At 33.2% G+C, this 23,526-nt stretch overlaps 1 protein-coding gene across 1 annotated transcript in view; it reads right to left on the bottom strand.

Annotated features, from left to right (window-relative positions):
- Positions 1 to 21,332, bottom strand: part of LOC134722338 (uncharacterized) — a 36,991-nt gene extending 15,659 nt beyond the window's left edge. Inside the window, exons 1-3 of the mRNA XM_063585951.1 lie at positions 21,176 to 21,332; positions 2,089 to 2,191; positions 459 to 729 (exon numbers count right to left, since the gene is read on the bottom strand). Coding sequence (XP_063442021.1) covers positions 459 to 729; positions 2,089 to 2,112 — 295 coding nt within the window. The 5' untranslated portion in view covers positions 2,113 to 2,191; positions 21,176 to 21,332. The remainder of the gene's footprint in view (positions 1 to 458; positions 730 to 2,088; positions 2,192 to 21,175) is intronic.
- Positions 21,333 to 23,526: the final 2,194 nt, after the last annotated feature.

Raw genomic sequence — 23,526 nt, 5'->3', positions numbered from 1 at the left:
TGCAATGAAATTTGAACTTAACCTTAATTTCATGGAAAGTACCATGTAGCTGTTCAAAGTTTCTCTCATCTTTTACTGTTTTCAAAATCAAAATAAAAAAAAAAGATTGTTGATCATTTAATACCAGCAGCGCCAATGAAAAGTTTTCTGACAGTTAATGTACAATGGGTAGATCACATCATTCTGAATATAGTTTCTATCATGTCAGATTTCTTTATCTATAAGCTTTTAAGTCAATAAAAAAGCTTACATTTTACCCTTTTTTCAACAATGTAAGACATGTTGGTTGGCAGGTTTGCACATCGGACACAGTTTTAAATCTACGAAACAGTTTGGTCCAGTAGTTTAAGAGAACAGTTTTGTAAAGGTTAACGACGACTACGGACGACTGACGACGGAGATCAAGTGAAAAGAACAGAAAATGAACTGATATTAAATTTAACTTTCTATAACTGTACCTGAATCATTTACCGTCATTGGTTCCACTTCTTTTATCTTCTCCACGATTTTTAAAGCGTCCATATTTACATTTTCAGTTTTAACCTCTGAATTATTTGAGAGATTGTTTTCCATCTTGCAGGAAGATACGGTTACATCGGAGTTGGTTGCCATTATATTAGATGTTGTCCCTACTCCACTCTCATCGATACGTACAACCCTTTTCTGTTTTACTCTCAACGATGCATTGCTTATCTCTCGTCTATATCCCTTTAAAACTGTTGGTGTAGCCTAAATAATTTACAATATTAAATATTTTTGATGTTTTATTACAGGCTGAAATCAATTTAAGAAACATTCTCAATGAAGAAAATACAAACTATTATTTTAACAGTTGAAAAAAGCATAATACAACACTTTTTCGCAAAGCTTTTGAATATATATATATAAATGTATAAAAAAAAAAATGTATTTAATTGAAGTTTTACAACAATTTTTTTTTTTAAATTATAGGCTTTTAAGATTATACTTTAAAGGAAATAGTGCCACCTTTGAAAGTCAACCATCACTCTTAAGTTCCTGACAAAAAACCTGGAGTTTTGAGATGATAAGATAAGCTTTTATCCAAAATGATTTTAAAACAGAAGCTTTATTTTGCAAGAAACTCAAGAGTGGTACTGGAAATGCAAGGGTGGTGGATGAATTCAAAGAATGAATATATTTTAGTTAACCATGAAAATACAACAAACAACCAGCTTCAAATGAAACAAAGCACTTATTGACGATATGGAAAGCAATTGATTTCACTTATGCAAGACAATATTAGTTAAAATAAAATTGTAATGCAAATACATTTGTACTATAATTAAACTCATCATAGATACCAGGACTAAATTTTGTACATACGCCAGACGCGCGTTTCGTATATAAAAGACTCATCAGTGAAGTTCGAATAAAAAAAAGTTAAAAAGACCATTTGTAGAAATATGTAGAAATACCTTGATAGATGGAGTAATGAGATCAACATTTTGTGATTATATATCAACAGCTATAATGTATAACTAAATTTTATAATCTATAAAAGGTCATGACAAGATTGGCATGTAAGGTTGATTTGTTTAAAATAAATGAAGTTTCATCAAGCTCGAAATGAAAAATCTTAAAAATTTGTATGGTTAAAAACAGATGATAACACATTTCGATAAATCTAATTATCGTTCATGCAAAAAAAGGTTCATAAATACTTCCGACGTGATTATAGATTTACAAATTCTAAAAAAAGCACTTAGAAACATTTCATGAACTTTCAACGTTCCCACTTATGAGTTAATTTGGAAACAGCAAATTTTTTGCAACGTTGTCCAAACGAGTTACTTATCTGAAAACAGAATCACGCCCTCCTTACCGGCCGATATTTCACGTATACAACCCTTGTTGACTACAGGAAACCCGAGAGTAAATTATGATTACACTAAAAGACATATTATTGAATGCCTCAGACTAAATGCAAGTGTTTTGGATTTCTGCTATGTAAACAATCGAAGAGGAGTATTGAGATAGCCTTTCAACACCATCTTTGACTGTGGTATCATTTCTACGAACATACTCGGGTTTTTTAAATTTAATACATCAATAGATGTGTGTACTTACATTTTTACTTCCACCAGAACCCATGCTACTTCTGTAATGAATTTATGGTTTTTCTCTCATTTATTTTTGTAGTCTTTATACCTATGCGCCGAAAAGGTTTTTCCTAAATAAAAAAGAAATTAATTATTTAAGAATTCAACAACAGTCTCTTTACGACTCATGATTAAGGAGTGAATGTAATACATTGTAAATATGTCAATGTTACATGATTATGCTCCAGATCATATGAGTATTTGGACCGTATACCTACGGTCCATACCGTATGCGTACTTTTTTAAAATATGCATGCAGTCGATCGGACTGTACGCAAACGGTCTGTCAGATTATAAGAATTTTGTCAAGTTAATTAGATACAAATAGATATAGGAAGATGTGGTGTGAGTGCCAATGAGACAACTCTCCATCCAAATAACAATTTAAAAATTAAACCATTATAGGTTAAAGTACGGCCTTCAACACGGAGCCTTGGCTCACACCGAACAACAAGCTATAAAGGGCCCCAAAATTACTAGTGTAAAACCATTCAAACGGGAAAACCAACGGTCTAATCTATATAAACAAAACGAGAAACGAGAAACACGTATATATTACATAAACAAACGACAACTACTGTACATCAGATTCCTGACTTAGGACAGGTGCAAACATTTGCAGCGGGATTAAACGTTTTAATGGGCCCAAACCTTCTCCCTTTTTCTGAAACAATAGCATAACATCACAACATATAAAAACATACGATAAAATATCAATTAGCAGACTTAACTCAATCAAAAAAGTATATTACAGATCAACATAACTGAAATCTCAATTAATATAAAAAGTTGAATTGTAGTTGGAATGAAAACTTAAAGTTTAACTAATTAAAAGTTTATCAGTATTTAGTTCTAATACAATCTTAAATCAATCCTAATTCTATCTCACTTTTGAATGATAGTTTTTCATGTGTGATGTCATGCTGTTTCTAAATTTCATAAATTCAAATGTGGCATAACGTTTGTGCCTTTTCGCCATCGTATGTGACGTCACATTTTTTTTAATTACGTTGACGCCTGGAATAATTCGGGTGTGTCTATTCTGTGACAAACTTATCATCATATTTTCGGGTATAGTTTTCTGTAATTAATTAATACTTCAGTTTCGTTATGTATATCTCTTTCATATTCATTTGTTAAAATATACTGTTTGCAATAGCATTAAGTGTTCTATATAATAAGGATGTTCTTATCCCGTACATAAAAACAATGCCGTATTTGGCAAAACCGTTTCAACTTTTGATCTTCAGTGCTGTACAACTTTGTACCTTTTTCACTTTCGATCTTTTATTTCTTGGCGTCACTGGTGAATCTTGTGTGGACAAGGCGCGTTTTTTTGTCCATGGATTTATGAGTTTTGAACAACGGTATACTACTGTTGCCTTTACTTAGCGTATTGAATTTTAAACCTGATGCTTTTTTGTTATCTATTAATCATGTTTTTCTTTGTCTAATATGTTCTCCTATTTATTTGTATTGTGGTCCTGTAATATTATGTTGTCATTTCAATGTTATATTCAACTTTGCCATTAAAGTGAGAGGTTTGGCATGCCACAAAACCAGGTTCAACCCACCACTTTTATTCCTCTTTAAAAGTGTCCTGTTCCAAGTCAGGAAGATGGCCATTGTTATATTATTGTTCGTTTCTGTGTGTGTTACATTGTAACGTTGAGTCGTTTGTGTTTTCTCTTATATTGAGATAAGACGTGGCACGGTACTTGTCTATCCCCAGTTCATGTATTTGGTTTTCATGTTATATTTGTTATTCTCGTGGTGTTTTGTCTGATGCTTGGTCTGTTTCGGTGTTGTGTCGTTGTTCTCCTCTTATATTTAATGCGTTTCCCTCGGTTTCAGTTTGTTACCCCGATTTTGTTTTTTGTCCATGGATTTATGAGTTTTGAACAGCGGTATACTACTTTATTTTTCTCTGAGTTGTTTATCAGGACAGAATACGGAAGATACTGGACATAAATTATAAAAAATATGTTCAAAATACAATGAGAAAATTAAATAAAAAAGTCTCGTTTAAGTCATGCAAGGATTGAAAAGGGTAGATGTGTTACTGTGAGAAAAGTATCGGTTATGAAAGGTTGAGGATATAATTGGTAAAGATGCAAGTTTGTACAAACAATCATGTGAATTTTGCATATTGATCTCTCGTTATTTATGGGTGATATAGAACCTTTGACACGCAAAATTGAAACTGCATATTGGAAAACAGAAGGAATTATATTACATGTGGTCGCAAAACAAGCAAGATTTTCTCTTGCCAGCAAAAGATGCAAAATGCAAAGAAACATGCATGAACAGAATAGGTAAATGTAAGAAATTTGATGTTCCATGTGGCATATGGTTCAAATTATTACATGGTGTGGTACAAATATACCCAGCATGGTGAAAAATCCGATAAGCATGCTCATTTAGAATCATTTGCCAAAAAAAAATCAATTTCACCATACCTGCTTGTTTATTTAGAACTGCTTTTTTAGCAGAAAAGGAATTGCTGGTTTGAACCTGTCGGTGATCTAAGCAAAGACATATAACCAAAATAAAGAAAGAACACTTCACAAGAGTAACGGTAAAGTTCACATTTTTTTGGGGAAATATGTGTTTGTCAACATACATTTGTTTTGTTTGACTAATGGAATGGTTTCTTCTTATACCAAATTAGCTTGGTTGGATTCATCTTGTCCTGGGTAAGTCCGTTTGTTCAAAACATATTTCAGTCATACTATTAACAGGTTATACAATTACTTTAAATTTTGTAAGAAGGTTATGAGAAAAAAAATTGGAAACATATTGGAAATATACATCAGAGTTTGTTGCAAACATGTGGAGAAAATGATACAAAAAGCATCAGTCATTCAAATGCTAGCTTACGGATGCATCAGTATTTTATGTCGATCCATTGTAATCCCTCTTATGTTGGCATTAGTATTTCACGTCGATCCATTAAATGCCTTCTTATATTGGCATCAGTATTTCATGTCGATCCATTGTAATCCCTCTTATGTTGGCATCAGTATTTCATGTCGATCCATTGTAATCCCTCTTATGTTGGCATCAGTATTTCACGTCGATTCCTTGAAATCCCTCTTATGTTGGCATCAGTATTTCACGTCGATTCATTGAAATCCCTCTTATGTTGGCATCAGTATTTCACGTCAATCCATTAAATACTCTCTTATGTTGGCATCAGTATTTCATATCGATCAATAAAATGCTCTCTTATGTTGGCATCAGTGTTTCATGTCGATCCATTTAATGCCCTCTTATTTTGGCATCAGTATTTCATGTCGATCTATTAGATGCCCTCTTATGTTGGCATCAGTATTTCATGTCGATCCATTAGATGCCCTCTAATGTTGGCATCAGTATTTCATGTCCATCCATTAAATGCCCTCTTATGTTGGCATCAGTATGTCATGTCGATCCTTTTAATGCCCTCTTATGTTGGCATCAGTATTTCATGTCGATCAATTAAATGCCAATTAATGTTGGCATCAGTATTTCCTGTTGATCTTTTATCAGCCCTCTTATGTTGGCATCAGTATTTCACGTTTATCCATTAAATGCCCTCTTATGTTGCCGTCAGTATATTATGTCGATTCTTTTAATGCCCTCTTATGTTGGCATCAGTATTTCATGTCGATCCATTAAATGCCCTCTAATGTTGGCATTAGTATTTCGTGTCGCTCAATTAAATGCCCTCTTATGTTGGCATCAGTATTTCATGTCGATCCATTAAATGGCAACTTAAATTGGCATCAATGTTTCATGTCGATCCATTTAATGCCCTCTTATGTTGGCATCAGTATTTCATTTCGAACCATTAAATGCCCTCTAATGTTGGCATCATCATTTCGTGTGGATCCATTAAATGCCCTCTTATGTTGGCATCAATATTTCATGTCGATCCATTAAATGTCAACTTATGCATTCGCACGAAACTTTATTCATCACCCCTTTCAGAACTTTATTCCCTGTTCAATTTATGATTGGAATCCACTGTTACAAACCCTCATTCTTACCAATACAAACTTCAAGCTATAATTTCGGATATTGCAAGTCATAGAATTTTCAAGCCAGTTCGCATTTGACAAGATGAAAAAGAGAAAAGATCTTTTGTAAATTTTTCATTTGCCAACAAAGGTCTTGATGACGTCAACCTAGATAATATCCTTCATTATAAATTAGTTCAATCGAAAATACCTCCTTATTTCAAAGACCAGTCTGTACCAATAATTTCTTGTACCTATACCAAACTTATTGCAACTAAAATTTTAAATTACAAACGCGTTTAGCAGGATCTTGATATTGACGACTTCATGTCTAAACCTCCTGATTGCACTTGTGCTAGTTCCCAATTCACATATAATCCTGCCGGCCATGTTATTACCGGTACCTTAAGATTGTTAATAACACTTCTCTACGAAATGTGTTATCGAAAGGGTCGAATTATCGTGAGCCTAAATCCATCAATTGGAAATACAACTTTAAAATTTTGATGGATTCAGTCGAGGATTATGCCAGGCAATGGGCTAAGCGCGAGAAGGAAGACGTAGACACTCTATCCGAATGGATTAAGGCAGTGAGGTCGTTAATACAAATTAGAATTAAGATACTGAATGGGTCAATTAATGCCCATGCTACGTCAATCTTTAAAGACCCAAATGTTGCTAAACACCTATCCGACCTCCATGATAAATATGTTGTTGTCCCCGCAGATAAAGCCCCAAATAACATCGTTTTTGTCTGTAAAAGTCATTACATTAATTGCTTGATAAACGAATTAGGTATAAACAATTCACTTGGAAACTCAACATATACCTTCACGACACTAACCAAAGAAGAAATCCTGGATAATCATAGGTCTGTTCTTTATTCCTTTGGTATTTCACCCAAAGATGAAGAATTGGATCTTCCATCACTGTTTTGGATACCTAAACTACATAAGTGTCCTTACAAACAACGGTATATTGCTGGTCCTTTCAAGTGCTCCACGAAACCTCTTTCTAAATTATTAACATCTATTTTATCAGCAATCAAAGACGGGCTTCAAAGTTATTGTGAAACTGCCTATTCTAGAGGTGGCGTGAATCAGATGTGGATACTAAAAAATTCCAAAGATCTTTTAGAGTACATACAATATAACTCTCTTTCATATGGTAACAGTATTAAAACATTTGACTTTTCTACTCTTTACACAAGTATTCCACATTCCAAACTAAAAGACAAATTGAAAAAGTTGGTATTACTTTGCTTCATAAAAAAGAATGGCCAACGTAGATACAAGTTTCTTGTATTAGGGAGGGATAAATCCTACTTTGTAAAGAATCACTCTGATTCAAACAAAAAATTCTCTGAAACCGATATTATCAAGATGCTTGATTTCTTAATTGACAACATATTTGTTACGTTCGGAGGTCATGTTTTTCAACAGACTGTCGGCATCCCAATGGGAACAAACTGTGCCCCTCTACTTGCCGACTTGTTTCTTTTTTATTATGAGGCTGACCTCATTCAGGAACTTCTTAGGAAGAAAGATAAGAAGTTAGCAATATCCTTTAACTCTTCTTCCCGCTATATAGAAAACGTTCTTTCACTAAACAATTCAAAATTTGGTGACTATGTGGAACGCATCTATCCCATCGAATTGGAGATAAAGGATACTACAGATACAGTAAAGTTGGCTTCATATCTTGACTTACATCTTGAAATTGACAATGAGGGTCAGTTGAAAACAAAACTTTACGACAAAAGAGATGATTTAAGATTTCCAATAGTGAACTTTCCATTTCTAAGTATCAACATTCCAGCAGCACCTGCATACGGGGTATATATCTCCCAATTGATACGATATCCCCGTGTTTGCATTTCCTATCATGATTTTTTTTATAGTGGGTTACTGCTCACAAATAAGCTACTAAACCAAGAGGCCAAATGGTGAAGTTGAAATCATCCCTTCGTAAATTTTACGGACGCCATGTTGGCATCAGTATTTCACGTCGATCCATTAAATGCCCTCTTATGTTGGCATCAGTATTTAATGTCGATCTTTTAAATGCCCTCTTATGTTGGCATCAGTATTTCATGGTGATCCATTAAATGCCCTCTTAGGTTGGCATTAGTATTTCATGTCGATCCATTAAATGCCTTCTTATGTTGGCATCAGTATTTCATGTCGATCCATTTAATACCCTCTTATGTTGGCATCAGTATTTCATGTCGATCCATTAAATGCCCTCTAATGTTGGCATCAGTATTTCATGTCGATCCATTAAATGCCCTCTTATGTTGGCATCAGTATTTCATGTCAATCCATTAAATGCCCTCATATGTTGGCATCAGTATTTCATGTCGATCCATTATCAGCTCTCTTATGTTGGCATCAGTATTTCATGTCGATCCATTAAAAGGCAATTTATGTTAGCATCAGTATTTCACGTCAATCCATTAAATGCCCTCTTATGTTGGCATCAGTATTTCATGTCGATCCATTAAATGTCCTCTTATGTTGGCATCAGTATTTCATGTCGATCCATTAAATGCCTTTTTATGTTGGCATCAGTATTTCATGTCGATCCATTAAATGCCCTTCAATGTTGGCATCAGTATTTTATGTCGATCCATTAAATGTCCTCTTATGTTGGCATCAGTATTTCATGTCGATCCATTAAATGCCCTCTTACAATGTATGTTGGCATCAGTATTTCACGTCGATCTTTTAAATGCTCACTTATGTTGGCATCAGTATTTCTTGTCGATCCATTAAATGCCCTCTTATGTTGGCATCAGTATTTCATGTCAATCCATTAAATGCCCTCATATGTTGGCATCAGTATTTCATGTCGATCCATTATCAGCTCTCTTATGTTGGCATCAGTATTTCATGTCGATCCATTAAAAGGCAATTTATGTTAGCATCAGTATTTCACGTCAGTCCATTAAATGCCCTCTTATGTTGGCATCAGTATTTCATGTCGATCCATTAAATGTCCTCTTATGTTGGCATCAGTATTTCATGTCGATCCATTAAATGCCTTTTTATGTTGGCATCAGTATTTCATGTCGATCCATTAAATGCCCTTCAATGTTGGCATCAGTATTTTATGTCGATCAATTAAATGCCCTCGTATGTTGGCATCTTTATTTCATGTCGATCTATTAAATGTCCTCCAATGTTGGCATCAGTATTTCATGTCGATCCATCATCAGCCCTCTTATGTTGGCATCAGTATTTCACGTCGATCCATTAAATAGATATAGGAAGATGTGGTGTGAGTGCCAATGAGACAACTCTCCATCCAAGTAACAATTTTAAAGGTAAACCATTATAGGTTAAAGTACGGCCTTCAACACGGAGCCTTGGCTCACTCCGAACAACAAGCTATAAAGGGCCCCAAAACTACTAGTGTAAAACCATTCAAACGGGATAACCAACGATCTAATATATATAAACAAAACGAGAAACACGTATATATTACATAAACAAACGACAAATACTGTACATCAGATTCCTGACTTAGGACAGGTGCAAACATTTGCAGCGGGATTAAACGTTGTAATGGATTCAAACCTTCTCCCTTTTTCTGATATAATAGCATAACATCACAACATAGAAAAACACACGATGAAATATCAATTGGCAGACTTAACTCAATCAAAAAACGTATGATTACACAATGAACGAATAAATTTGACCCGCGATATCTGAATACAAATGCACAGTTAATTAAATATTAGAGACATACATTCATAACCAACAATTTAAGCTAACAAACAAATTCAAACAAAGCCATGGCAGGACATCACTGAGAAATATTTAACCAATCAAAATTCACTTTAGAAAAAAACCGGTTTCAAAAAAATAATTATAATCTTGAAGTTTATACAAATGGAGTAAGAATAAGTGAAAAATTTAAGATATTACAAATAATCAAAGCTGGTGTACAGACAAGATCCATATAAATAAATAAAAAAAAAGCATTATAAACAGTATCAACAGGTCGAATTAACAAGAAAATACGATTTGAGAGTACTCGCAGTTACTGACAGCTAGTTAAAAGCCAAAACCAATTTAAAATAATAAAAAAATCATGCATCAGAGACTAAAATCAACTAAAACACATCCCAGGGATTTAGTATTTCAACGTCATTAATAGTCAAAGAAGACATGACTTGTGCAATGTCAAAAATAAATGTATCGACAGGTAGTAGGATAGTGAAGAGCGACTTCTATAGAAATAAAAATTAACGTGTCTGTGTCTCTTTACATCTCGCCTCAAAAGATAATGAAATTAAGTAATGTTTTAATTTGCTAATGACAAAATCAATATTAGTGCCAATGTGAACTATATTCAGAGATCTAATTACAATATTGGTACGATAACCCTTACTTATAAGTTTGTTTAAAGGTTCGATGAGTTTACAAGGATCACATAGTGATTTCCTCGCTTTAAGTACAATATTACCATAAAATTTAGGATGTGAAATACCATTTTTGATAAGCTTTCTACAGGTAAAGCCAAATTTACTAATCAAATCTTTCTATCTATGAAAGAATTTAGTAAAAGTTTTAAGTAATTTATGGTATCGAAATCCCTGACACAACAATTTACCAGTGATGCATTGATTACGTTCGTTAAAATCTATGACATCAGAACACACACGGGCAAACCGAACGAGTTGCGATATATAAACACCGTATGATGGAGCCAAAGGCACATCGCCGTCTAAAATAGGAAAATTAATAATAGGAAATGAACAATCGTCTCTTTTGTCGTAAATTTTAGTGTGAAGTTTCTCGTTTGAAATTGAAATGTCTAAAAATTGCTGCTGTTTATGTTAGATTTAGTTAAAGTAAGTTCGTTTGGGTAAATTTCTGAAGTATATTTAGAGAACTCTGGATTATTCAACGAAAATATATCATCCAGATAACGGTAGTTATTTTTGAAAGTATCAACCAAATATAACAATGATGGGTTTTTACTGAGTTTGGTCATAAACTGAGATTCATAGCAATATAGAAATAAATCTGCTATTAAAGGGGCACAGTTGGTGCCCATAGGAATACCTACTACCTGACGATACACTTTATCGCCGAAACGTACATAAATGTTATCTAGCAGAAAGTTTAAAGCTTCAATCATATCCTCACATTGCCAGTAAGTGTATCTAGCATACTTTCCTTTTTCGTTACAGAAAAAGGCCTTAAAAGACCATTTTATCAAATACAAAAACTTTTTCTTTATAAGATTGTGTGGAAGTGTAGTGTACAGAGTAGACAAATCATAACTGTCAACAGAATTGTAAGGACCATTGAAAGCATGTAAATGATCACTTATGTTGGCATCAGTATTTCATGTCGATCCATTAAATGTCCTGTTATGTTGGCATCAGTATTTCATGTCGATCCATTAAATGTCCTCTTATGTTGGCATCAGTATTTCATGTCGATCCATTAAATGTCCTCTTATGTTGGCATCAGTATTTCATGTCGATCCATTAAATGCCCTCTTACAATGTATGTTGGCATCAGTATTTCACGTCGATCTTTTAAATGCTCACTTATGTTGGCAGCAGTATTTCATGTCGATCCATTAAATGCCCTCTTATTTTGGCACCAGTATTGTAATGCCGACATTCCCCCCTTTTTATAGTTAACCTATGTCTGTATTATTCCTTGAAATTTTTGAGAATAAACGATAGATGTTAGTGAGATGTCTAATGTTGCAAGTAGTGTAAGACTTGTCATTTGTTATTTTGGCTGTGGTTTTTATGATACGACAGGATTGTGTATGTTAGTTTGTTAAGAAGTTTTAGTTCACGTTCTGATTCCGTATTTTCGCGTTGGTTACCTTATTATACTATAAACTCAAATAAAACTGTTCTAATGATCTACTAATAAATTTAAAGTCGAAACTCATCTTTATTGATGAAGATCAATCATTGTTTACAAACAGTATCAACATTACGGGAGTTTCCCTAATATGATCCATGGTTGCCGATTGCTAAACAATATGTAACAAGCTCTGTCATTGGTCAGTCGAAAGTATAAATACCAAAACCACAACAGAAACGACGGAGTGTTGGGTTGACAAAGAATGGGTAGTGACAAATTTTAATAAAAGCTGGAATATGTAGCTTATTGAACGTTGCCTTTGTTTTATTTTAAGGTTCTCGGTGCTGGTGCTAAGGGTGACGGTGACGGTGCTAAGGTTGTGGGTGCTGGTGCTAAATCAGGTTGTCGGTGACGGTGCTAAGGGTGACGGTGACGGTGCTAAGGGTGCCGGTGACGGTGCTGAGGTTGTAGGTGCTGGTGCTAAGGGTGCCAGTGGAGGTGCTGATGTTGTAGGTGCTAAGGTTGCCAGTGACGGTGCTTTGGTTGTCGGTGTTGGTGCTAAGTAGGGTTGCCGTGACGGTGCTAAAGTTGTTGGTCTCGATACTTTATATATTCGAGGTTTTTATTATACCAAGTTGGTGTGGTATAAAGTGAAATTTGGTTATAAAATCTTTATATAGGGAGATTATACAAATAGTCCAAATAAGTGACAACTTTGAGACTTCGCTGTTGAGAAATAAATAATAGTGTTGTATGTCAAAGTATAAAGACCAATCATTACCGGGAACTCGACCAGACCAGTGACAGAGCCTGCAAGACCCAGCCTCTCCAACGAAGATTATTTATTTTCGTACTAATAAAATATGAAACTTTATTTATTTAGATATTTCATTTCATAACTATAGATAAACACAAATACAAGTATACGTTTTCCCATTCTGTAACGTGTTTGGTCCGACGGTTAAAAGTGGACGTTGAACCTTACACTTTATAGATCCTTTAAATCCCTTTTTATTTGTGACCCTGTGTTCTATGGTGGCCGACTCTTTCACCAGGGAGGCGGCGTTACAGTGTTCCAAATCGATCCATTATGTAGCTTCTAATGATGGTATCAGTATTTTAAGTCGATCTATTATATGCCTTCTTATGTTGGTATCAGTTTTTCATGTCGATCCATTATGTGATCATGTGATGCCTTTACTGAATGTTTTGCTTTATAATCTTAGGTTACCGATCGAAACGTTCATTCCGTAGGTTGGCACCTGATTTGAAAACTGAATCTACTTGGGAAGCTGACATGACAAGATTGTTTCACATGTTTTTATCGTGCGATAAATTTTTAGTTTTGTTTTGGCATGAAATATATTTTTCAAATATACAATTTGATCTAGTTCATTTTGTATTTCCAACATTTTAAAAATTAACAATCCTGTTCCTTGATAACACTATGTCTCCAATCCATCATCGAGTTCCTATAGACATGTTTCATTAAATCTTAATGCAAACTTTTGGACATGAACATTTCCTCATTTCCCGATTTCACGTTTCACGTTAACATGCTGACTGCTCTAGCAGGCTATCTCTTGTGGAAGTGTGCATTCTGTTGCGTGTGAGGTCTTTGTTAAGATCATATAAAAGTTTTGTAATTTCAAAGGGAGCATTACAACAATTTAGAAAAGCTGCATGTTGAAATACTGTAACGTAGTTAACGGTCAGTTTAGATCAATTTTGTCAAATTCGCGCAAAATATCATCAATGTATATTGCACATTTAAATCCTTATTAATGTGACTATATATTGGTTCCATAGTTTGAGATTGGTGACGGACCATCTTAGCATGTTTAGTTATTACTATTATTAGCTTTTGTTCTTTGTTATCCGAAAAGTATGGGAACGTTATAAAGTAAAACACTGGCCTTATCGGAAGAAATCATTTCGTTGACTAATTTTAACCATAGCAGACTAGGATTATTGTCATTCAGGTAAACACGATGGTTGAAATGATTTAACAAGAAATCTAATAGACATAGAAAACTCCTCACTATACGATTGCACGTGTTCGTCGTCACTGACCATCGGCAGTCTTCGGATTTCATATTGATGTTTTTTTTTATGAGCTGGCGTCTAGTATAACGAGTCCTTGCATAAAAAAAACCTCATCATAGATACTAGGATATAGTTTTATACTTTCGTCTATAAAAGACTCTTCAGTAACGCTCGAATATAAATGTTAAAAAGGCCAAATAAATTACGAAGTTGAAGAGCATTGAGGATTCAAAATTCCTAAAAGTTTTTTTCAAATACATCGACGTTAATCTATTCCGAGATATTTGTGTTAGATTCATTTTTTTTAGTTGTTAGCGGAGAGAAATAGAAAAAAAAGGAAACAAGTTATGAATTCGTTTAATTTAAAGCATTTCCACTCATCTGATGAGGGTGACGCTTCAGAAATGATTTTCTGATATATAATTCTTGAAATTATTAGTCCGATAAGTATAAAATAAATACAAGATTCTGTGTAATACTCCAAAACATGCCACTTAGTACCGGAAAATTTCGAGGTCTATCGTCCTCTGTAGCCCCATTCTCAAGATATTGAACTGTTTTTCATTATTTTTCCAGACACTATTTTAGATGATTATAGTGTGGCATCATATTTACTGAAATTTGTTGTCAAAAAGATGCATTTTAAAGAATATAGACCATAAAAAATAAAGTCTAGTGTACGGCAACTTGCTCGTGTTGACAAATTTACTATATGGCAACTTGTTTTCAACTGTATGGCAACTTGCTAAATTTATTTAACGCGTCCTTTCAAAGAAAATAAAGTATTAAGTTCCAATATCAAGGGGGGGGGGGCTTTTTATGTCAAACTGTTTTTGTCCTTTTCAAGGTTTAAATTTGTTTAAAACTGTTATTTGACTGATAAATTTTAAAACCGGTAACTGTTTTCGACCCACTGTCTGCAATCTGTTTTGTTAAAATTTACAATGATGTTAACTGTGTATTTGAAATTGAGCTTCTTGTTATCTGTTACTTTATACTTAAAGTGTTCACTGTTTTTGATTATTTTCTCTGTTAACTGATTTTAACTTTTATTAACAAGAATCACATTAAAATTTGCTGTCCATCTCCAACTTTACGTTGCTTCCGCAAAGGAGTGACATAAGCAGCATAGTTATATGTGACTGTACATCTCTTTAAAAAATCTTCAGTGAGTATAGTCAATCCTTGATGATAGTTATCAAAAGTACCAGGATTATAATTTTATACGCCAGACGCGCGTTTCTTCTACATAAGACTCATCAGTGACGCTCAGATCAAAATAGTTAAAAAGCCAAATAAACACAAAGTTGAAGAGCATTGAGGATCCAAAATTCCAAAAAGTTGTGCCAAATATGGCTAAGGTAATCTACTCCTGGGATAAGAAAATCCTTATTTAGTTTTTCGAAAAATTCAAAGTTTTGTAAACAGAAATTTTTAAAAAAATTACCATATAATTGATATTCATGTCAACACCGAAGTGCTGACTACTGGGCTGGTGATACCCTCGGGGACGAAAGGTCCACCAGCAGTGGCATCGACCCAGTGGTGTAAATAGTTATCAAAAGTACCAGGATTATAATTTTATACGCCAGAAAAAATGAAATTGAGAATAAAAATGAAGAAAATGTCAAAGAAAGAGAAGCTCGACCAATAAGAAGAAACAACCCATCGCAGCGAGAAAAGTATGCACTAGGGTAGGGTGTCAAGTCACAGATAGGAAAAAAAAACTTAGAATTGACACTCATAATTTTTAAACACCCTTTTTCCATTCCTTCCTAATTAATAAGGCTTAATATTTGAGTTAAGCATGTGTATATTTATGGAAAGAGAATCGTCCATAGATTTAATTTCCAATAGTAATAATGGTGAAATGCAATCTCTTTTTTTTTGTGTAACTATGGAAACAATCAGCAATTATTTGATACCAAATATTGCAAAAAAGGGGGTTGAACATGTCACAAAGATCTCAAAAATTGGTCCAAAGGAAAATTTCAATCAATAAGAGGTATACCTTTCCTGAAACCCTAGACATATATCTTTCAAGAGGTAAAAAATCATATGCATTTCTGCTGTTTTTTTCCATGAAATTGAATTGAAAAGATCGAGCATCGAATCTTGGTTGAAAAAAACAATACAAAATTTTCAAAATATATGGCGGTACGGATAGGAACGTATGGACGGTCAAACTGAACAATGGCTCATAAAACATGCTAAAAATAATCTAAATGTTCATATAAACCCACTAGGAAGGCTTTATTATTATTCAACTATCTAAAAATCAATTCAATTGTACAAAAAAATACATATTTAGAAAATTCACCATGGCTTTAAACTAAACTTGTAACTGTGTATTGGTATACCTGAAGCTGTCTCCTAAGTGAGCAATCAATTAACTACAAAAGGGGGTCGAAGTTCAATGTTTGTTTCTTGAAACATATAAATGAACCAAAATTTAAAAAATGAAATAAATACAAGACTTTATAGCAAAGGTTACGGACTCAAGTTGGGTCATGCAGGTGCAACAAATGCGACAGTGTTAAACATGTTTAGGGATATCTCATGCCCCTCTTTATACGTCTAACCATTGCAGTTATTTCTGGCGTCTATTTGTAATGTATCGTAAACGTTAAAAGGAAAGGCCACTTCTTATCCAGCTAAAACCCTGGTCAGTCCTATGACGAAAATAATTCAGATGTATACTAGTCAACAAAAGAAACGATACACGACTTTGAAATAAAATTTATCAAAAAGTATTTACTATAAAACAAAATGAGATACACTATTTTAAAAAGCTGTCATTTGCAATGTATGCACATGTGATAATGAAAATCAGAACTTGTCGGAAAGTATCTAAATTCCGTGTAAACGATCATAGGGTGCAAATTTGTTTTGCGGAAAGTTGAATAACAAATCGACACATAATTTTCTTAGTACAGAATAAAATTTCATATTTGTTTAAAAATATTCAATATGCTAATTAATTTATGTTCATGTTGTAACTAATGGGTTGAAATATTGTTTTTTTAAATTTTTGGGAAAAAGAAGTGTTTTTTTAAATCCAAAAAAACGCACATTTTTTTTTCTCGTCTCAAATCAATCGTTTAGATATGAAAACAACACACAGTTGATTTGAAACCTTTCGGATAAGTTTTAAGATTGTTACCGCTTTTCGAATTTCACTTTACACCTACTGTATATGGTAAGTCGATAATGTATAAATTTTAACGATTTCTCGTGGGGCCGAACTTTGCTTAACAAATAAACGAAGAAACTGTATGTTTTTTAAATACAAATTGATGGCAAACACTGTCTTTACCTTTGAATGAGAGGTTGGCATCATTAGTTGGAATTTCTGTTTTTAAAATTGTCGTTTAATGTTAAAAAAATCGCGAAAAAACGTCATGAAAGCAATTTTATTTTTTTTATTTTGGGCGGATTTATATTTCCATAATGATTAAGTTTTACTACCTTCAATTTTGGTCCAATGAACGAAAAAATTTATCTTTAATTTGAAAAAAAGTCTTGTATCGTTTCTTTTGTTGACTAGTATATATGGAATGTTTGATAAGTTATATTGACCCGGAGTACCTGGACGGTATTGTGCAAAATAAAGTACCTTTTCAATTTGCAATTCGTAAAAAAAAATAACTGAACAGTGTGGCCTGGTAATAGAGGCCGAAAAAATAGGACTTTGTCTAAAAATATTCAGAATGAATCTAAAGATGGACCAAGGCTTTTTTTATATCAGCTCAGAGTTCTTAATTGGGACTTGGAGATGAAAAAGTACCTCAACTTGTGACACCTTACATTTTACTTTCTGATTTATACACTGGTTTTGATGATTTAAAATAAAAATCAGTGAACCTTCGTAATTCCTTTTAATAAAATCACGTAAGCAATGAGTCGTATGAATACCCTGACTGAGATGTAACGATAATTTATAAGAGCCCCGCCATTAAAAAAAATGTTCGCGCCCTATAGTATTCACTCATTCTATCTGTTTGTTACACTTTCCTACGTCATGACGAATACCCAAGTTTTCTACGATTGATTGACACAAAACATTTACTCAACAATATACATAACCAGAAGAAGCCTCCCTTTTGGTGTTTGAAGCATTTTCGATTATTCATAACATAGTCTTTTTTCTTGAAATCAATCACTCCGTCTGCTTTTCCATCCGTTCAATTGTCTGTCCATGTGTCAATAAAAAAATATGGTACTTGCGTGTGTATTCTTAAAATTATTCAGCTTTATAAAAGATTCCTTATGGAGCTTTGCATTTCTGCGACTTTGTACAGTGGTTTTTAAACTTTTGAATACATTGATTCAAAAGCAAAAAAAAATAAATCATTTTCTCCTATGTTCTATTTTAGCCAGAGCTATGTTTCTTGACATACAAGGAAATGAAATATAAAATTTATACTATATAGATACTCTGAAACTCATTTAGCCTAAGTTTGGCTGAAATTGATACAGCAGTTTCAAAGGAGAAGATTTTTTAAAGTAAGTCAACGTGATGAACAAATTGTGAAAAAAGTCTTTAAAGGGCAATAACTCCTTAAGGGGTCAATTGACAATCTTGGTCAAATTGACTTATTTGTAGATCTTACTTTGCTCAACATTTTTGCTATAAGCAGTTTATCTGTATTTATAATAATATTCAAGATAATAACCAAAAACTGTAAAATTTCTTTAAAATCATCAATTCAGGGGCATTATACCTAAAAAAAACGGTTACCCAATACGGCTGGACAGGTAGACCTTGACCTAATAAATACTTTAACTTTCTTGTCTTATTTGCTCTAAATGCTGGAGTTTTTGAGATATTAGCCAAAAACTGCATTTTACCCTGTTTTCTATTTTTAGTCATGACGGCCATGTTTTTTTGACGAAATAGAAAGTAAAACACAAACTTTATTTTATACACCCTACTGATCACTCAGTTGGAGTTTGGTTGAATTTGGTTGAGTAGTTTTGGAGGAGAAGATTTTTTAAAATTAGCAAATATGATAAACAAATTGTGAAAAATTGTCATTTAAGGACAATAACCCCATATCATGGAAGTATTATATTGTCAATATAATACTTCCATTGTCATATTAACTTATTTGTAGATCTTACTTTGCTGATCATTTTTGCTGTTTACAGTTTATCTTTATCTATAATAATATTCAAGATAATGACCAAAAACTGCAAAATTTCCTTAAAATTACCAATTAAGTGGCAGCAACCCAACAATGGGTTGTTTGATCCATCTGAAATTTAGGGCTGATAGATCTTGACCTAATGAACAATTTAACCCCATGTCAGATTTGCTCTAAATGCTTTCGTTTTTGAGATATAAGCCAACAACTACATTTGACCCCTATGTTCTATTTTTAGCAATGGCGACCATGTTTGTTGATAGATCAAAGTTCGGATACAATTTATAAACTAGATACCTTAAGGAACATTCAGTTAAAGTTTGGAAGTATTTGGCCTAGTTGTTTCAGATGAGAATATTCTTGAAATAGTTTTCGACGACAGACGACGCCAGACGACAGAAGACAGACGACGGACGACGGACGACGGACGACGACGGACGCCAAGTGATGACATAAGCTCACATGGCCCTTTGGGCCAGGTGAGCTAAAAAGCTAGCACCAACAGAAGATGAATGGACGGTTTATTTTTTTGAACTTTCAAAATTTCACCCTAACAACACATACAGTCGTTAGTAGTATAACGATATATATATATATGAATGTATTTAGGATAATATGGTTGAATAAAAAACTTTTTTACAAAATCGAAAAGCGGTACGCAACGAGGTCCCCTGAACTGAATTAACGGCATATATTTGATAAGCCAATATTTGATAAGTAATGTATTATAAGCATTTTGTATATTTGTAAGCCTGTAAAGCTTTGTTATTAACAAAATATCGTCACTTGATATTATCTAAACGGTGATTAATTTCCTCTTAAAATTTTAATATATTGCAAGACGCCGTACAGACAAAAGTTATTATTTTGCAATTCGCCGTACAACAAACAAACAATGTTTTTGTCCATATTCTTTAAAAAAAAAAACATGTTTTTGACAACAAATTTCAGTAATATGATGCCACACTATAAAAATCTAAAATCGTGTCTGGAAAAATAATGAAAAACAGTTCAATATCTTGAGAATGGGGCTACAGAGGACGATAGACCTCGAAATTTTCCGGTACTAAGTGGCATGTTTTGGAGTATTACACAAAATCTTGTATTTATTTTATACTTATCGGCCTAATAATTTAAAAGATTTATATATCAGAAAATCATTTTTGAAGCGTCACACTCATCAGATGAGTGGAAATGCTTTAAATTAAACGAATTCCTAACATGTTTACTTTTTTTCTATTTCTCTCCGCTTCGTTAGTACCCAATTCCCGGTGGCGATGATACACAGTGTATAGTACGTCGGATTTGTGTTTTCATATGAATAGACTATCTTATAAGGTGAAAAAGGGAAGTCACAATGAAAATATATTTATTATAAGGTTTAAATGGATATTTTCTTTAAGCGGTTTATAGAAAATCAATTTAAACCTCAATGTATTATCAAAACACTTTTACCAATAAGTGTACACGCTTAATAGATACTTTGTTAATTATAATTATTGATCTGCAGTAGGTATATATGTATTCAAGCGAAAGTTAAATCGTTTAGTTGAAATATAAAAAATAAATAAAATAAAACTGTTGGCTTACCGACAACCAAATTAAAAAGGTGAATTCCCAAGATTTTCAATGTCTAAAGAACAGATCCGAACTAAATTAAGATTATTAATCAAACAGTTGTAACATATTTGAACATAAATAAACATGTAAGGAAAATATAATTATATGATGTTTTGATTGAGATCAGTCAAATAACGAAATCTTAAAATAATGCAGAATCAAAAGAGTATCAACTTTAGTACTTATAGCTATAGTTTCAAATGCCTTGACAACGAATGTACTATTACACATTATGTAACCTGACAAAGGGAAAACATAAAAAAGCGAGTGTATACGATACGTTACAAAATTTATACGATAATGTACAGACAGAGGTGAAATACCAAAATTACAAAAAAATGGGGCCCATAATTCACATAACATAATCAATACAACAATGACTGTTAAAGTATACATACATGTCCATTATTCTTTCACAGATAAGTCCCTTAAATCCCCGTAGAAACTGTAATTCCTTATGCTTGTATGGTGTTCGATGATATGTCGTTGTAGCCACACGTTATAAATAGATGTGTTTACATTTTGACCTAGGATATTTATAAGAACTGGTTAACAATTATTTTTTTAATGACTTCTGTATCGACATTGAATGTATTTAGAATATATAATAATAGCTCTATGTTTAAAATCGAGTGAGTTAAATTTGCCTTATTACCTTAATTATGTAAATGTTTTAAATTTTATTGAAAACTAGATTCTATTGTTTTACTATTAAGAAATTGTACTAGGCTTCAGTGGTATTTAGGAAAGTATTTATCGATTCAATCAAAATTTCATCGGAGATCATGGACTGATAAGGTGTCTGATATGAAAAATGACATGTTATGTTATTTTTATCGCAATTTTGTGCATATTCCCTTTGATCCGTTGTTGTGATAATTTTTAATATCATGCTACTCGCTTGAGATGGAAAATTATCGCTAGAAACTAAGGAGGCACGTGGCGTTGCTAATGAAATTGACATGAAATTGACAACATCGTCATAGCTAAACTAGCGATAAACAGATTATCATTGGTCATCTCAACTGAGATGATCAACGATAATCTATGATTATATTGTACTTCAAGAGAAGCCATATACTAGTAGATAAGATTTTTTGTTTAAACCTAATAAAATCCATTTATTGCATTATTATTTGTTCTGAATTTTTAATAATAATTTTTCCTGTTTCTTATGTTCGTTCTTTTATTCTACTATGTTGATTTCACTCAAATGTACCACTGAGGTTTATTGTCCATAATTTGCAGAATGACGTCGAAATACTTTGCAATACTAGTAACGTTACTGAAAGGATTGCAATAATAACCGGAAACAGTTGATATAAACTGGAAGGATATGAAGCGGAAGCTGTTGATTACAAAAGTCATGTCACACGACTAAGGCAATTCTTCAAATTTAATGAATAAATATAGTTAAATCAAGGGGTACAGCTATATTATTATTTTTTACAAGTATTTGATAAAAAGATCATAACATGTTATTTTTCATATCGCATGTATTATCAGCCCTCGGTCAATATCAGCCCTCGATCCATGCAGCTCTTGGCCTGATATTGAACAAATTTAATAATTTGATAGTATCGTCCTCATACAATGGCTTTAATTAATTGTTTAATGTACTTCTGATCTACTATAAAGCTTGGTCTGAGGATATATGTCGAATTAATTTTCTTGACAGTTGGACCACAGTTTTTGTTATAGTATTGCTATTCTTATATTCGAAGTACATAATACATAACAATAATTACATAATCCCTTTTGAAAGGAGTTTAACAGTGTGTCCTATGGTGTGATGTTACACCGGCCCAGTTAAGGCAGATGGTTTGGTGATCGTGAATATGTTAAACCCTCAACATTCTGTAGGAGTCTGTCCCAAGTAAAAAGCCTGCAATTCAGTGGTCGTAAAGTATTGATGTTAATCATATTGGTTTTCATTTATTGTTTTGTATATATCTGACCGTTATTTATTCTCGTTTGATTAATTTGACAATCGACATTGTATAGCTTGCTAACTTGACGGTTTGGGGTTTACTCATTGTTTAAGGCTGCACTTGGAATTTGGTTACTGGTGACCATAAGACATCTTCTTATTTTATACTACGTTACACAGAAAACCCTACCTGGGACATTAACATCATGTGGTTGGGTTAAAACGATGTGACATGCGCACAAACCTCACCTTCGCCTATCTAAACGCTACAAAGCAAAAGAACACAATAAAGAGCATGCGCAGTTAAACTACAACAGGACGACAACTTACATGAACAAGAAAAATGAAAATTAACGACACATAGGGTAACAACTGTACTTGCTACTACATGGTGGTAGCTAAACTTGCATATGTTGGCTGGATACTAGCGCTCAAGAAAGCAACGAAATCAGACACAACACAACAAATGTAGTTATGAATTGTACCGCTTTTTAAAGCAGGTGGTATATAGTGGTGGCGGTGTCTATACGTTCGTCCGTCCGTTCGTTCGCTGCTCTAAAATATTTGTGAGATTGTTTATCGGGACAATTTATGGAAAGTCTTGATCATACTTTTCTCAAACAGAGTAAATAATAATAATTTGTCTGCAGAAAAAAATATTTATAAAAACGTTTATTGAAATAAGTACAGGCAAAAAGTGATTCTGGAATTAAGCCGTTTCCAAGAGATGAAAATGACAAATCACAAAATAAAAATACTTTATTGTTCTGGAACAATTTTAACTTGCTGTCCATAGATACTTTTTATGTGATGATCTCC

The sequence above is a fragment of the Mytilus trossulus genome, chromosome 6 (assembly GCF_036588685.1).
Source record: "Mytilus trossulus isolate FHL-02 chromosome 6, PNRI_Mtr1.1.1.hap1, whole genome shotgun sequence".
Lineage (NCBI taxonomy): Eukaryota > Metazoa > Mollusca > Bivalvia > Mytilida > Mytilidae > Mytilus > Mytilus trossulus.
Note: the sequence above shows the minus strand (reverse complement) of the source record. Positions and strands in the feature narration are given on the sequence as shown.